The sequence below is a fragment of the Eulemur rufifrons genome, chromosome 14 (genome assembly GCF_041146395.1).
Source record: "Eulemur rufifrons isolate Redbay chromosome 14, OSU_ERuf_1, whole genome shotgun sequence".
In the NCBI taxonomy this organism is placed as follows: domain Eukaryota; kingdom Metazoa; phylum Chordata; class Mammalia; order Primates; family Lemuridae; genus Eulemur; species Eulemur rufifrons.
This window is the reverse complement of record NC_090996.1, coordinates 23200094-23217719: the sequence shown is the minus strand read 5'-3', so window position 1 is coordinate 23217719 and position 17626 is coordinate 23200094. Positions and strand designations below refer to the sequence as shown.

At 49.2% G+C, this 17626-nt stretch overlaps 1 protein-coding gene across 1 annotated transcript in view; it reads left to right on the top strand.

Moving 5' to 3' along the window:
* Positions 1–4150: 4150 nt before the first annotated feature.
* GPR139 (G protein-coupled receptor 139) overlaps positions 4151–17626 on the top strand; it is a 35785-nt gene continuing 22309 nt past the window's right edge. Inside the window, exon 1 of the mRNA XM_069486818.1 lies at positions 4151–4265. Within this exon, the coding sequence (XP_069342919.1) occupies positions 4151–4265 (115 nt within the window). The remainder of the gene's footprint in view (positions 4266–17626) is intronic.

Below are 17626 nucleotides of genomic sequence, written 5' to 3'. Positions count from 1 at the left end.
AAAGCAGAGGTCATTGATGGAAACAGCCAGGTACATTTTTGCGCCTAGATCCAGCTGGGCCTGCAGTCAGACAAACTTCTGTACCTTTCAGTTTTAAGAGCCAATACATTCCTTTTTAAAAAAAATGGAGTGTGTTTGAGCTTCTTTCTATCGAATTTCAATAAAAAGGTCCTGAGGAAGACACAGTCACTAGGGAGCTGAGCTGGGATTCAAACCCAGGTCTGGATTTAAGGCCTCAACTGTTAACACTTATGCTATGGACACTGCAGTTAGGTTCTGCATTGAAGGTTCAAAGATGAAAGACACTTACCCTGCCCAGGAGGTGATCTGAATCCAGGAAGGGCAGGAGACAGATAACCCCTGAGTGGCAACACAATGCGGTAAGAGGTTTGCAGAGGGAAGAGTGTCTACGTCAGGAGGTAGAGCAGGACGTGCAGGTCAGGAAAGGCTTCAAGGACAAGGTGGCCCCTAAGAGGAGGCTTGAAAGACAAGCAGAAACCAGGGGGCAAACTACACTCCTACGGGAGGTGCAAGGACAGAGTGGCTCAGCCAAGTGGACCTAGGGTGCTCCAAGCTCTGTTTCACCAGCCCTTCCATCCAGAACAATCTCAATCATAATCACCGTGTGCATGTGTGTCCCTACCAATCTGTCTGTCTAATATGTCTCCTATTCATCTATCTCCTGTTTCTCTGTCTCTCTGCACATACCTGTCTCTCTCTACATAGCTGACTCTTTTTCTCTCCCTCCCTCCATCTTTCTCTCTCTCTCTCCCCTACCATCCCCACCTTCATGTGCCCATTCTCCTAACTTCTGGGGCAGCCCACACCCTCATCAGTACACCCTAGTGCAAGCCACTGTCATTTCTCACATGTCCAGCTTGACAGCCTGGTAACATCATGCCTCCTTCCCATCAATTCTCTGCCTCCCTGACACAGCAGATGTTGAAAATGCAGCAATTTGGATGAAACTGGAGGCCATTACCCTAAGTGAAGTAACTCAGGAACAGAAAATCATATACTGCACATTGTCCCTTATAAGGGAGCTAAACAGTGGGTATGCATGGCCATACAGAGTGGAATAATAGACATTGGAGAGTCCAAAAGGGAGAGGAGGGATGAAAAATTACCTACTGGGTACAATGTATATTATTCGGGTGATGGGTACACAAAAAGCCCAGACTTCACCACTACACAATATCCATGTAACAAAACTGCACTTGTATCCCCTAAATCTACAAAAACAAAAAACAAATTAAAAATAGAGAAAATACAAATCTAATCGATGCAAATCTAATCATGCCCCATCCTCCACAATGGCAGTCTGCAGCATTGCCACCACCTTCCTCCCATTCTCCCTGCTCAGCATCCCTGAAACAAAGGCACACCTGTTCTCCTTCATCCCCATTTTATAGATGGGGAAATAAAGGCTCAGACACAATAAGGTCCATCAGGACTCCCCAAGCAGCCCAGTTCCTCTGCCCAGGCAAGTTTCTAGTTCCATAAAGAGTCTCTAATTACAGCCCCAGAAGTCAACCATTCAAGTCATTTTTGGAGTGACTAGTCATACGTGACCATTGCATGCTGAATCTGAGACCGTGACCCCCAACCCCAACAGCATCCCCTGCTCTGACACTCTGGCCTGCGAAGACAAACAGAGATAAGCTCATCTCCCTGCGCCCTGCATGCCCCAGGCTGGTGCGTGCCGAGTCCTTTCATTCTTGCACTGTTTACTCAGAGTCTGCAACATGCAGGCACCGTGTGAAACTGGGGGTGCAACCAGGAGCAAAACAGACAAGAGGCTCTGCCCTTCTAAGAGAGGCAACAGCGTAGAAACAAAATAAATAAATACAATGCACATGGTCTGCTGCAGGTGCTAAGTACTATGGAGAAAAATCAAACAGGGGAGGAACAAAGGAAGTGAATGTTTTAGGGTGGGGAGGGGAATAGATATTTCAATTTTAAATAGGATTGTCAGGGAAGGCCTCCAAGAGAGGAGAACATATGAGCAAAGACCTGAAGAAGGCGAGGAAGCAGGCCACGCAGCTTTCTGGAGGAAGAGCATTCCACGCAGAGGGAACAGCCAATGCAAAAGCCCTGAGGCCTGATCCATGATTAACAATGTTCTGACTGGGAGGGCTGTGCCAAATCACAGCACTCCCCTCTGCCAATTTCTCATCTCAGTCTAGCCACCTGCAGACAAATCCAATCTATAGGTTTTTCAACAATTATTTATTGAGCCACTACAATGGCCAAGCACCTCGTTATTTATCAACAAAGGGATGTTTTTGCTTTGTTTGTGTTTGCAGTAGTCACATTTCAACAATCAGAGAGGTCACAATAAAATGTCAATACCAAATGGGGCTTGAAATCTCAGACCCAGCCTCACTGAGCCCATGTGACTTTGTAATAATCTGATAATCTGTCCCTTTGGGGCGGGGGTTGGGGGGGGGTGGGCTGTGCCTCCCTGCTCAATACAAACCAGATAGGTCCAGCAGCTCCTTGGGCAGTCTGCCTGGCTCTGTGTGCCTCCGCGTTTTCCACTCTGCCCTTCCCCCAGTCCCTGCCTGGGGGACCCCCTAACAAAGGCGGAGACTGGACACATGCCCCTTGCTGGACACGAGGGGCAGGGATCCTCTCCACCTTGGGAGACCTGGCAGAGGTTGGAGGAAGCCAGTTCCTTCTCTCCAGGGATGGATGTTATGGCGGGGGGGGGGGGGGGGGGGGGGAGCCGGGGGGAGGGGCGGTGAGGGCCTCTGGGGAACGGAAGGGAAGGTCTTAGACTTCTCCGAGTCCAGCACATGCTCCTAGAAATGCCCTGCCTCCAAATTCCTGCGGGATCTTTAACTCTCTCACACACACCATCTCGAGCCCCAGACTGACCTCTCTCCCCTCCAAATTCCGTGGTGGTCCCAAGAACAGCTGCAATGGGAAGCTGCCCACCACGAGGAGAAGGGGGTGCCCATCCACTGCACAGCTCGGATCCCACCTGCCTTGCCAATCCTTCCCTTTGCACAACCTCCAAACACTCCAGGTCACCCCCAGCGATCCCACCTGTGTTCGTGTGTGCGCTTGGAGTGCCTTGTGAGGGTGGCCTCGTGCATGGTGATGAGGGTCCCTGCGTTCTCACGTGTCTAGGTGTGGGATGGGAGGGCATCCATGTGCCCGAGTGAGTGTGTGAGTGCACCCGCGTGACTGGGTGTTGTGTGTCTTTGTGTGAGTGTGGGTGTGTGTCTGAGTGGCTGCAACATCATCATCCTTGTCTGAAAGGTGGCATGTGGTGGGCTTCTCTTAGCCAGCCTGCATCCCCTTCAAACGCACTCCAGCTGGGGGGACAGTCACCGCTGGCCGTCTCCAGAGTCAACACATAGGCACAGGGACGCATGCACCCCTCTTTCCGGAGCCCGCACGCTCAGCCCCCCTGGTCCGGGCAGGCAGCTCTTTAGCATCCTCCCTGCTCCAACAGCCTCCCTTAAGCTCCCCGCTCCACCCCGCGTGTGGAATCCTCTATCTGCAGATGGACTCGAAGCGCTGGCGAGGGGAAACAGAGGTGGCTGCGAGGAGGAGAGCGGAGAAAGGCGAGCCGAGAGCACGCGGGAGGAGCGAGGAGCGGCTGCGGGAGAAGAGGGTCCCACCCACACCACGCCCCTCGGCCGGGCTGCAGGTGGAGGCCGCCCGCTCTCCACCGCCTTCCCCGGGGTTCCCAGGTCTCACTCCAGCGTCGCCCCGAAACTGGAGCCCAGAGAGGTGGCTGGGACCCCTCCTTCCCCGCACCCCCAACACACACACACACGCAGCTGCTGATTGGCTGCAGGAGCGGTGACCCAGCCCCCGGCTCCGAGGCGGGAGCCCAGCGGTTCCGAGGCGGGAGGCGCACACGGGCTCCGGGAGCCCTTCCCGAGTCCCTGAGTCTCCGAGTCCCCGAGTGCCCGAGTCCCGCGCCCTCCTCCCTGCGCCCCGCGGGAGGGCTGAGCTGGGCGGGCAGGTGCGGAACGAGCAGAAGGGACCACGGCCAAGGGTGGAAGCAAGTCTTGCGCGCAGAGAGGCGCTGCTGCTCCAGCTGTCGCCGCCGCAGCCACCGCCACCAAGCCGGCGTCCAGAACCGGGCTGGCAGGCCGGGCGCGGAGCCGCGAGGGGAGCGAGGGGCGCGCTCATGGAGCACACGCACGCCCACCTCGTCGCCAACAGCTCGCTGTCCTGGTCCCGCTGCGGCTTGGGCTTCGTGCCCGTGGTCTACTACAGCCTCTTGCTGTGCCTCGGTTTACCAGGTGAGGAACGTGGGGGGTGAGGGAGGGCAGCCAGGGGCCCCAAGGGCCGAGCGACCCTGCCCAGAGCCCCCGGTTCCATCCTCCTTCCCCACGCATCCCCTGCGCCCCTCTGAAAAAGTTTACGCCTTAAGGGCAACTGCGGAGATTTCCAGATGAGGGGAAAGGAAGTTGCTGTGGCCTGGCGGGGGGGCCCCCGTGTGTGTGTGTGTGTGTGTGTGTGTGTGTGTTATGGGCATGGTGTAAGTGTGATTGGTGTGAGTGTGTGGATTCGAGTGTGCATTTGTGTGTGCGTCCGGGGGGTCGGCGTCCCTGAGGGGGTCCATGGAGGGCTGTGTGTGACTTGACTGCATGTTCTGCCCAGATTTCCCGGAGGCTTCATTTCTCCTATCCCTGCACGTCCACTCCATTCCCGGGCTCCTCTGCCTGTCACTGCCTGACATGGCATGAAGCCGGTGACCCTAACGCCGGGCACTCTCTTGCCTGGAGGCACTGGGATGGGACAAGGATGTGCCCTTGCTGCCCACCCCTGAGCGAGAAAGGGGTCTCCCAGCTGGCTGAGAAGAGGCAGGGGGTGGCTCCGGGACTGTGCTCTGGCCAGGACAAGGGTGCATAAGACACACAGGGCTGCCTTTGTGGCCAAGGGGGTCACAGTCTCCTTGAGGACATGCCTCCCCCAGGGCTTTGCCTCTAGGTCCACCCATCCTGGGCAGCTCATGGCTGCTGCAGATAATCTGGCTGGTCCCACATCTTATTGTCCTCTCCAAAGTGTGGCTGGGACTTGTGCTGAATTCCTGAAGAGAGCTAAGCTGCTTGGGGGGTGGGGGGTGCTTGCCTGGGCTGTGTGTGTGTGTGACAGAGAGAAAGGTTTTTCCTAGGCTCTAGCTTTGGATGCCCCTTCTTCCAGACAGTCTCTGTGGCAGATAGATTCCTAAAGATCACTTGCATGCAGAGAGGAGAGAGGAACAGAAAGGAGCAGTAAGAAAAAAATCCAATGTACAGCCTCAAATCGTAGCATCATCTACTCAGTCATCTTCTAGTCTGAGAACCTTAGCATCCTGGGATCCCAGGAACTTGGGTGCTGAATTGCTCAGAGCCTTGCCGAGATTTCCTTTCCAAAACATTCAACTTGGCAGCCAGAGCCCCTGATGAGATTGTTTTAAACAAATCCCCCCCCCCCCCACCGCCGCACAATTTGGCAGGCATGAGAAAGCACAAGTTTACTGATGTGTGAGCCTCTACCCCTTCCCCCCGCAGCCAGTGATGAGGCTTTTATTCCTAACTAATTGCTCCGGCTGCCCTCCGAGAGCAGCTCAGCTCAGACTCCGATTCGCCCTGCCGGGGTGGTAGCACGTGTCCTGTAATTACCTCGAGCTGAGATTGATTTCAATCCAGGTTCTACCTCCCCCTTCAGCCCTCCTGAGCCTGTCCCCAGAGCACTCTTTTGGGAAATGAGTTTTTGAGAAGGTTGGTTATTGGTAATGCTTGCTGAACCGGAAAAGCGGCAGGCTCTCTCCCTCTCCACCCTCCCATCAGAAATGTTGCTGGCCCCCTCCCGCCCTTCCAGCTCCTCTACTGAGGGAGGTGGCCACTCACTCACCCTCCCAGGCTTTTCTGATGAAAATGCTTTATGGGACAGAGACATAAAGACGGCAGGAAGGCTGACCCTGCAAGAGTCCAAAGCAGGGACAGGAGGATGGGAAGCACGAGAAAGCTCAGACCTTCAAAGACCTCAAGGTGGAAGTCAAGGTACCTTAGACCTTCCTAGCCTCACTCCTGTGCCAGCTCCAGCCTTCCTGACCCACAGCACTGGCAGCTACTGTATGTCAGGCACTGTGCTAGGCAAAGGCTTAGCCTAGAGCTTGAGACTTAAAAGAGTGAAGTTAGGATTAGAGCTTGGCAGGTTCATACACTCGGCTAACTGTTGAGACCACCTACAGTGTGCCAAGCTTAAGGAGGCAACCAAGGGACTCCAAGACTCCTAAGGTGCAGTCCCTGAGTGCAAGGGGCTCACAGATGGAAGCTTATGATTCCAGAGGCAGCAAATAGATGCAGAAGGACCAAACAACATAGAGAAGAATGACTAGGGAGACCAGGCTTGTCCAAAAGTCAGGAGCTGATAGTGGTTTTGTTACCATCCCACGAGGTTGGTTCAAAGGTGAAATACCTAAGTCATCCTCTTAAAGCCATCAGGGGAGGCAAGTATGTCCTGGCAACTAAGAATGAGTGTTAATCCAGCTCTGCTGGTTGTGGGCCTTTCCAGTCTCTGTGCCTCAGTTTCCACATCTTATGAAATGGGCATTAGGAGAGTAGTTACCCCCTGGAATGGTGGTGAGCAGGAACAACATTGCTTGAGATGATGGTGCAAGTTAGTTGCTCAGCTTGGTGACTGACATTCATGGATTGAAGCTGTGCTGCTGCACTTGTGGCTACCACGAAGCTGATGGAGTTGTAAGGGGGTGCGGCTCAGCCCCCGCCCGCCCCCACAGTGAGCCAAAGGAGGGCCTGAGAGGTGCACAGAGGAAAGCACTTAGCTCAGTGTGTGATTCCTTTTTCCAAGCTCACCACAGCAGTCCCCACCCCATCACCCCCACCCCCCAGCCACCAGCAATTAGCAAACCCTCATTACCCTCCCACTGACTGGGAGGCACAGCTAAGCTGGGTGTGAAGTAACAGACCGCAGGCTTTGCTAATATTGCTGAAAACTGAGATTTTAATTGAATCACTGTTCCTGGCAGTGGACTCACCCCAAGTTTTCCAAATTCTTGCAGTAGTGGTTGGAGACGTGGGTGGGAACTAAGGGATGGATGGGGAGTGTTTGGCAATGAGGGGGTTAGTAACCAGGGGAGAGGGGCGGGTGTCTCTGACTACTTTCAGTTTCTAGGCTGGCAAGACCAGCTTGGGAAAAGGCATGTAGTAGTCCAATCCCCTGCTTTTAGGAATTGCCCCAGAGTCTAATTTTACTGGTCTGGTGTGGGATCCAAGGAATTCTAATGTGAAGTATGGGTAGAGAGCGCTGCCACTTTGGAATTCTTCACCTCCCTGCACCACAATTTTCCCCATCTGTAAAATGGGGGTAACAGTAGAACCTATTTACCCCACACAGTAGTGTATATGTAGTAAGATAATCTATGCAAAAATGGCCTAGTACAGTGCCTGGTCCGAGGAAAATACTTATTACTCAGTGAGTGCCTTCTCCACACCAGATCTTTGTCATCTATATTATTGTGTGCACTCGCACAGTAAAACTGACATGCAGACACATCTGCCCTTGTCATCGGGTCACATCACCTTCAGGACCGCCAGGAAGTTGTTTTAACTAACCTTGCTCCCTCACGCTATGTGCTCAGTGGAGAAAATTGGTGTCCCAGCTGTTCCTAAAACAACATCTCTTACCCTCTCTCCTCCTCTTTTTCAAGTAAGCAAGCTGTTTCTCAGTTCTGGAGACACATAAAATAAGTCAGCAGCGCTAACAAGGAAGGGTTAGGGGACACAGACTGGGTGAGCTGAGATGAGATGCAAAAGAGAAGGCAGCGGAGGAGGAAAAGACGAGCTTGAACCCCTGGGGGAAGACAGTGAGCGGAAGGCTGGGTGAGCCCGCCTGATAAGGAAGGAACAGCGTGAAATGAAACTGAGATTTGAGGGTATTTTTTAAATTTTACCTTCTAAAAGGCGCCACGGATGTTAAGAAAGACAAGGTGAGGACGGAGATGATAGCTGGAAACTGCACACCACCCAGCAGAAGGGAGTGTGTCTACAACTGCCAAGTGAGGATGATAATATCTGCCTCCGAGGGTTAGCAGGAGATGATGTAGGCTGGCAGGTAGTAAGTAAGCCTGACACGTGGTAGTTACCGTGGTTGTTAACGAGAGGTAGGAAACCAGTAGCCTAAAGGCTGGGCTGAGCCCTGCAGATGTATTTTGTTTAGCCTGAAAGCATCTTTAATTGGAGAAAAGGTAGTAAACAGGTTAAGAATACAAACTCTAGAGCTAGATCTCTGGGATTGAGTCCTGGGTTTGCTGCTTAAAAGCTGTGTGGCCTTAGGCAAGTGACTTTAACCACTCCATGCCTCGGTTTCCCCATCTGTAAAGTGGGGGTGATGACAATTATAGTCCACACTTCATAGGGTTGCTGTGAAGATTTAAGTGGGTTAAGTAATGAATACAAAACCTGGCACACAGAAATCACCCAATAAGTTATTTTTTCATCATTTAAAAATTAGGAGAAATTCCAAACTCATTTTATGACACCAGCTTCACTCTAGTGTCAAAACCAGACAAAGGCATTACAAGAAAACAAAACTATAGCCCAATATTCCTCATGAACATAGACATAAAAATCCTCAACAAAATATTAGCAAAGCTAATCCATCGATATATAAGAATAATAATACAGCAAGGTCAACTTGGGTTTATCCCAGGAATGCAAAATGGTTCAACATTTGAAAATCATTCTATATAATCCACTTTATTAATGAACTAAAAAAGAAAACCCATATGATCCCTCTCAATAGATGCAGAAAAAGCATTTGACAAAATTCAATATACATTCATGATAAAAAATCATCAAACTTGGAACAGAAAGAGAACTTCTTTAACCTGATAAAGGATTATCTATAAATAACCTACAGCTAACAGCACATTTTATGATGAAGGACTGACTACTTTTCCCGTAAGATCTAGAACAAGAATGACTGCTCTCACCGCTCCTATTCAATATTATACTAGAAGTCCTGGCCAGCGCAATATGGCGAGAAAAAGAAATAAAAGGTATACAGAGGGGAAGAAATTAAATCGTTTCCATTCACAGATGATATAATGGACTTCATAGAAAATCACAGACTCCACCAAAAAAAGTTCCTAATGAACTAATGAGTTAGTACAGCATGTTTGCAGGATATGTGGTTAATATGCAAAAACTTATTGTATTTTTATATATTGGAAAAAATCTTTTAAATAGATTTCAAAGTTCCCTTGAAAAACCAGAAGAACTGACATTAGGCTTATATTCCTAGAAGAGAGCAATTTTCAGGAGCTAAAGAATTGCTGCTTTCTTTTCTTTTCTTTTCATTGAATAGATAATAACATTAATATGGTTCAAAAGCCTAAAAAATATTAAAAGGCACATATTGAAAAGTCTCCTTTCTATCACTTTCTGCTATTCACCAATTCTCAAATCTGCCACTGCCACCACACAGGAAACCACTGTTACTCATGTCTTAGTTTCTTAAGTCTTCTTTTAGGGTATCTTAGTGCATACACAAGCAATAATGAATTGAGGATTTCAACTCTCCCTTTTCTTATTCTCCCCCAAATGAGCACATTATACACACTGTCCTACATCTTCTCTTTTTCACTTAATATATAAATCATCTATAAAATGTATACGAAGCTTTATTCTTCTTCTATGAAATCGCATAGTATTCCATTGTGTATTTGTACCACAAGTTATTTAGTTGCTGTCCCTTTCAAAAGCACACATGCACTCCAATCCTAAAGGATCCCTACATGAAGCACCTAATTCACCTCTGTAACCTGTCTGGCCCATCCATAAAAGATGCAAAAGCTTCTCGCTGTCCCTCACACATTGTAGAAGCTCAAAAAGTAGTAACTTGCATCGTTTTATTGTCTCACATGTCCATGTATTCCAGCATTGTAAGTGCCCTGTAAGCCACACATCACTCTCTGCATAGGTCTTTTCCATGAATCACAATTCCACTCAGGGTGGAAATGAAACCTCATGCCCTGGAAAACCAGGAGAGATTGATCCAATGGATTAAGCAATCAATTCCATCATAAGCCTAGGGAATTTACCCACCTAAAAGAGTTGCCTGTCATTCAGTGAAACTCCCAGAAATAATATCAGTGCAGACCACGAAATGGCCTTCAGCTAAAGCTGGCAAGCAGAGACCGACAGGTACCACCAGCAATGTTGTCATGGGCGCTGCAGCCAGGACCATGAACAGAAAGGGTCTTGCCTCTGAACTTCCACGTGGATCTGAAACATGTAGGTGAACACATGCCAGCCCTGCCAAGGGCAACAGCAAATGCTTGTGGCCAGATGTCTTGAATTCAAATCCCGGCAAAGGGCAGTCAGGTAATATACATGAACAAAGTGATCCAGTTTTAAGAAATGCTTCACTTACCCAAAGAATTGTGCTTCCCTTCTGTTTTTCTGAAAGCATGTGGCTTTCTTGGTTTCTCTCATTTTTCCTGAATGATAGAGACATATGTACAAAAAAAAAAAAAAAAGCACAAACCTTGCACATTCCTCTTACTAATTGCTAACACTGTGTAGCTGAGGTCTCCAACCCATGGGCCATGGACCGGCACCTGTCTGTGCCCTTTTAGGAACTGGGCCACACAGCAGGAAGTGAGCAGCAGGTGGACCAGCGAAGCTTTATCTGTGTTTACAGCTGCTCCCCATCACTCGCATCACCACCTGAGATCTCGCTGTCAGATAAGCGGCGGCATTAGTTGCAGGAAAACAAGCTCAGGGCTCCCACTGATTCTGCATTATGGTGAGTTGTATAATTATTTCATTATATATCACAATGTAATAATAATAGAAATAAAGTGCACAATAAATGTGATGTGCTTGAATCATCCCGAAACCCTCCCACCCCTGCCCTAATCTGTGGAAAAATTATCTTCCATGAAACTGGTCCCTGGTGGCAAAAAGGTTGGGGACTGCTCCTATATAGCACTTACTGTACGCTAGGGATTTTTCAAAGCACTTCACATATGCTAACTCATTTAATTTTCATGCAAGTTCTTTGAGGCATGGATACATTATGCCCATTTTTCAGATGAGAATTTTGAGACACTTACCCAAAGTTGCATAGCTAGGAGATAATGGAACAATACGTGGTGCTGTTCCCAGACTTTCTTATAAGAACACAGCAGCACACGCTCCTCGATGACAGCTGACACTCAGGCCAGCTTCCAAGGTGAGGGTGACTCCAACAGGGAGGATAGGGACTGAGGGAGCTAGAAAGTGTCGCTGCCACTCAGCTTTCCAGACGATGGTTCAGTGTTGCCCACTTGTTCAAAAAAAATCTAGAAATCCGGATGTTTTTATATGAAATATCCAGTGTTTCAATGTTGGCAGCTAATTCAAACATTTTAAAAACACCATGTGAGCCAGCACGTTGAGAGCCAAACCAAACATATCTGCAGGCTTGATACGCCCCACCCCCACCCCAGGCTGCCAATTCACAAAACTCAGGGCTGGGGAGAGTTCTAGATGCACTGAGAAGCACCAGTAGGGTCATGGCAGGTGGAAAATAACAAGAATCTAGAGGGAGGAGTGAGAGAAAATAGGAGTGGAGATCCAGAGAAATACATGGCTAAATAGGAAAAGCGTGCCAACTCAGGAAAGCAGGATTTGGCATACACTGGAAGAAAAAGCTCCAAAAAATACCACAAAGTGCATGTTAACAACGTCTTGGAATACAAATCCACCTTTTTTGGGAACAGGAAGAGTCCTGCCAGCATGGTGGATTAGGATGTGGGCTCTGTGGTCCCCAAACCTGGATATAAACTCCAGCCTTGTGGCTTCCTGTTGGTGGGGCTCAGGCTTGGCAAGTTGCGTTGCCCTCTCTAAGCCTCCATGTTCCTGTCTGCAGAATGGGTATATCAGTGCCTGCTCACAGGGTTTATGGTGTGGATGAAATGAGCTCATTCAGGGCTGCCCAGGGCACAGTGGCTGGTACTCCATAGCTGAGTTGTATAATTATTGCATTATATATTATGATGGTAATATATAATGCCACGTCTTTGATGAGTGCAAACATCCCTAGCTTACCAAATGGGGACTCTGAGAACTTTCTGATAGTTGCAGAGCTAGGAATGGCAGAGTCTTAACCAGAACTTAGTTTTCGCCACTCTTACTTAGGTCACTTTTCACGAAATTACACTGCTAGTGGCCTCTTAAGAGGAAGCAAAATGACCAAAGTAAAGGAGAAAGAGGCTGAGAAATTTTAGAGCTCAGAGTGACCACCTAGATTTTTCTTGGTTTGTTTTGTTGGTATATAGGATTATTTTAGGTGGTACAAATCTGGGCATTAAATCCCTTCTTCAGTTTTCTTAATCCTTCTGAATCCAGCAAAGGGAAAGTCTCAGCTTGGTGCTAGTGCATCTTTAACACCTATTAAATACGGGCGAAATCTCGCTTTTTAGCAGACAGAGAGCAGGCTTTTGGTGCAGACCTTAGCAGGCAGCAGTAACTAGCTAGAATTTAATGTCACTCTTGTATTGTCATTGTATTTACATTTAAGGCTACCCTCCGGCTTGTGATCTGGGATTGCTGTATATCTGTGCTGTCCAATATAATAAACACTAGCCACATGTGGATTTGAGCATTTGACATTTGATTAGTGCAACTGAGGAACTAAATTTTTAATTTCAGTTTATTTCAGTTAATGTACAATTAAAATATGATACTCGATTCAGCTGTTAGAAAATAACTGTATACTTGGGACAACTTGGGTATGTGAATCTACTGCTTCAACTGTACGTTTCATGACATCTAAATAAAGGTCAGGGACTTCCAATGAAAAGTGAGCATCCATAAAGAGATGTGCTGAAGTGTGAAATACACAGCAGAATTTGAAGATTTAGCACAGAAAAAAGGTAAAATATCTCATTCTTAATTTACGTCAATTATGTTGTGGATATTTTTAGTCAAATTAAAAATATTGTTAAAATTAATTTCTCCTGTTTCTTTTTACTTTTTTAATGTGGCTACTAGGAAAATGTTAATGGCATGTGTGCCTCACATGACATTTATATTGGACAGCACTTAGGATAGAAAGTATAAATTTAAGAAAAAAAGGCAAATCACTTTCAAACAAAATGCTGAATAAATAGTAGTACAGATGACAAAAGACTACAGCAAAAATCATGAAGTTGGTGGGTGCCTTAGTCGGTTTGGGCTGCTATAACAAAGTGCTGTGGACTGGGTGGCTTATGAACAACAGAAATTTATTTCTCACAGTTCTGGAGACTAGAAGTCCAAGGCCAGGGTACCAGTGGGTTAGGTTCTGGTGAGGGCTCTCTTCAAGGTTGCAGATGGCCAACTTCTTGATGTATCCTCACATGGGTAAAGAGGGCAAGAGAGCTCTCTGGGGTCCCTTTTATAAGGTCACTAATTCCATTCATGAGGGCTCCATCCTCATGACCTCTCAAAAGCCCCTAATACCATCACCTTGGGAGTTAGGACTTCAGCATGTGAATTCAGAGGGACACAAACATTCATCCCACTGCAGTGGGCCAGTCACTAACGTCTGCGGATACTGATCTAACACAATGCCTTGATGGGAAAAACTGAGGCTGAGCGGGCAAGGAAGCTCCCAAGGATACATAGCTAATTAGAGTCAGGGCTCAGCCTTGACCCCAAGTCTTCCAGGTCCCAAATCCAGTGTGCTTTGGCCACCATGATGGCAGGAATAACCCTCCTACCTCCACCTTCAGCAAGGGGAATGTGAAGAAGGTAGAGTGTGGGCATGGGAATGGGGTGGCTACCTTGGATCCCAGAGGGATTCAAAGGGAGGGAACTTCTGAATGGATGACCCAGGGCCTTTGCTTTTCTATAAAGTGGAAACAGAATGGCTTGGGCTTCTCTTAAGTGAAGGCCATGACCCACTGAGCGACATTAAGAGGAAGCTGAGACTTTTACCCCTAAATGTGTGTTTTTATTTTGCCCCATGGTGGGGGGGGGGATGAAAGAGGATCCAGACAGCACAGACAACGGATCTGAACTGCTTGATTCATTTATCAATCCCTCCATCCATTCCTCCATCCATTCCTCCACCCTCCCTCCATCCCTCCCTCCATCCCTCCCTCCATCCATCCCTCCCTCTATCCCTCCATCCATCCCTCTATCCCTCCCTCCATCCATCCCTCCCTCTATCCCTCCATCCCTCCCTCCATCCATCCCTCCATCCATCCATCCCTCCCTCCATCCCTACATCCATCCCTCCATCCCTCCCTCTATCCATCATGTGCCTGGCATTGCCAGCTACCAGGAACTGTGGTAGGCACATGGAGAACCACAAAAGACCTGTTCCCTACCCTTGTGGCATTCACACACACACACACACACACACACACACACACAAGACCATCATGACAAGAAACCTAAATAAATACAAAATTTCAACTGTGAAAAGTTCATGAAGGAGAACTACACGTGCTGTGAGAGCTTATCACTGGGGAACTTAACCCAGAGAGAGGGGCCAAGGAAGGCGCCCCTCAAGAAGGAGCTATGGAAATCTGAAGGACAAGAAAGGGAAGGATGGAAGGGAGAGGGCAAAGGGAGCAGGCTGCGCCTTGATCCTGAGGCAGGAGGGGACTGGTGCACACATATATGGGACAGAAGGAAGGCCAGAGAGACTGGAGTGACCAAAGTGGGGAGCAGGGGTAGGAGGCAAGGTATGAGATGCAAGCAGAGTGCAGCAGGAAGCCAGAGCTATGTGAAAGCAGGTAAAGTGACCCCCGAGCTGGGACACCACATCCTGCAGGGTGTGAGCTGATGTATCCACCAGTGATTGCTTTTCTTTCCTTCCCTTGTTTGCCCGGACACTTGGCAGTTGGTAGAGCCGGGGGAATTGCTTTTCTGCCACAGACATTTCTTATCATTTTCAGCTAAGTGCAAGGCAAGCTATCAGCCACGTCATTTCAACCGAAGGGACTCTACACAGACGCACGCACAGACATGCACACATGGATGTGCACACATGGATGTGCACACATGGAGATGCAGACACACATAGACACATATGCAGGCACGTGTCCACACATGTGCGTGCACACGCATGCACGCACACACACATACCCCTCCACAGCCAAAGGTGCAGACGGCCAGTGGTTCTGTCCCTTTGCTTTTAGCATTCCCGGCCTCACCTCCACGGTTCAGCTCCGCAGAGCTGCTGACAAGAACCTCGGCTGCCTCTTGAAAGCAAAGCAGCGGCTTCCCTGGAACGTGGTGGAGTGGAGCGATGATTGGAGAGGGGGTTTGAGAGGGGCAGTGCCGTGAGGACGGTGGGTGTGGGCCCCCTTATGGGAGGCATGGGGCCCACTCTGCCCCTTACAGAATGTGACCCCACCTTGTGACCACCCTCCACACCCAGGACCCTTCCAGAACACCCCTTCTCCCCAGCAGAGGCATGGTGGAGGTAACACCGGTCCGGGAATTAGGCGTCCTTGTGTTCCAGCCTCAGCGCTACAACTTTGCTGGCTGGGAGCAGGTGATTTTCCCTTCTTTGAGCCTCAGTTTCCCCATCTGGGAATGAGGGTGATAATACCCACTTTATTCACTTAGCACATCTGTCTAGAGCCCCTTCATGTACCAGATGCTCTTCTAGGCAGTGGGAGAAAAGCAAAGAAGACTACAAAGAGGTCCCTGCACAGGTGTTTGTTCTGCCAGGGAGACAGGCGGCCAGCAAGGGAACCAAGGCACAGGCAGAACCATCTTAGAGGTGACACATGCTGCGCAGATCATACAGGGCGAGGTGACAGGGAGCTGCCTGAGGAAGGGGGTCGGGAAAGGGCAGTGCAAAGACGGGATGTTTGAGCTGAGACCTGAGTCCTGAGAAGGAGCCGGGCAGGGGCAGCGCAGGGGGAAGGGCATTCCAGGCAGAGGAAACAGCCAGGGAGGTGGGAATGAGGCAGCAGGAAAGAGCAGCACGGCTGGAGCCTGGTGAGCAGGCGGGAAGGGCAGGAGAAGAGGGGGAGGAGGTGGCACGGGCTGGGCTGTGCAGCTCATGGTAGCAGACTGAGATTTGACTCCAAGAGCTGCAAGAAGACATGGGAGCCCTTGAAGAGTTGACATGATCTAATCGGAGTTTTTTCAAAGGTCTCTCTGGTTGCTGTGAAAAAAGTAGATGGGCGGTAGTGAGAGGGAGCAGCAAAGAGAGGGAGGTGGCAGTTGCCATAGGAAGGCCCTCATGGGCACTGGGCAGAGAGAGGGACCTAGGAGCCGGCTGAACACAGCCACACAGCCTGGCACACAGTGGGAGTGCAGGTCAGGGTCGTGTTCAGGGTCAGCCTCTCGCATCCTACCCTCACCCCAGCCACCACCAGCTTCAGTCTCCACATCAAACACAGACAACCCAGGGGGAAGTGAGCAAGGTGAGGATGTCCTCAGACACCAGACACCTGTGCCTGGCTCTTGGAAGCTGCAGGGAAGCTCCCGCGGCACAGTGGAGAGCCATCATCTCAGTCGTGGCAGTGGGCGAGTCCTGGTAATGACTGAGCTGTCAGTCGTGAGAATCCCAAACAGAGAGTAAACAAGAGTAGGGCTGGGCTGCCGTCCGACAGAGGCAAACGAGAAAGGAAAGGTCACCTTCAGCATTGTCATTTAACAAATGAATGGGATTGAGTTCTGGCCAGCGTGATGGAGGGACATTGTCACCATGACTGCATTCGGTACTGATGACGCAGAGTCCAGGAGGGGGAAGGGAGCAATGCCCCCAAGACTTGTGGAGACTCCAAGGACGTCCTGGAAATGGGCAGAGAGAGCTCACGGAAAAGGGAAGAAAAGGCTGGTTGCTTCTGGATCTTCTCACAATAGACCCTCCTGCCAGAGGAGGATGGCTCTGGGAAATAAGCAGACTTTTTTTTTTTTTTTTAAATCACTCCCAGCACTAAATGCTTCCCTCAAAATGTTGGTCCGATGCATGCCAGTTAACATCCTTCTCAACCACCTTCATTTCTTTTCCTGAAAAAGTCTGACCTAGGAGCCATAGCCGTCCCACAATCAGCTAGAAACAGACCTTTCCGAATGTGGGTGTAGCCTATTTAAGGCTTCCTTAAAAAGGAGTGCCTTCCCTTAAGTAACATTCAGAGGCAAACTCATAAAAACCCAGATTTGTCATAGTTCTTGAGAAATTTTAAGGTCTGGCAAATGTGGGCCCTCCTTGACTATTACCAAGAGCCTAGAGCCAAGTACCCATAGCCTCCCTTAGAAGGGGCGTGTGCTATCCACTTCACCGCAGTCTCCACCTCTCCCTATTGCCTCCCCCAACACAAAGATTTTTCTTATACCTGACTGGTTTCTCTCACTTATGTTCCCTGCCTTTCCCCTGTAGGAATTTGAGTTTGCTGCTTCAATGCTTTTGTCCAATTTTATTATGTATACCACACACACACACTTATATCATCACAGTATTATTACACACTTTTGGCCTTATCGCCTCTCCAACCATTCTAGAAGCCTTTCCTGCAAGAAAGGAAGTCTGCAAGACCTGGATTTGAGTTCCAGCTGGACTTTCTACCCGTGTAGAGTTAACTTCTGTGAACTTCTATATCCATACCTATAGAATGAGGGTGCCTTCCCATCTTATTGAGAGGAATACATAAGAT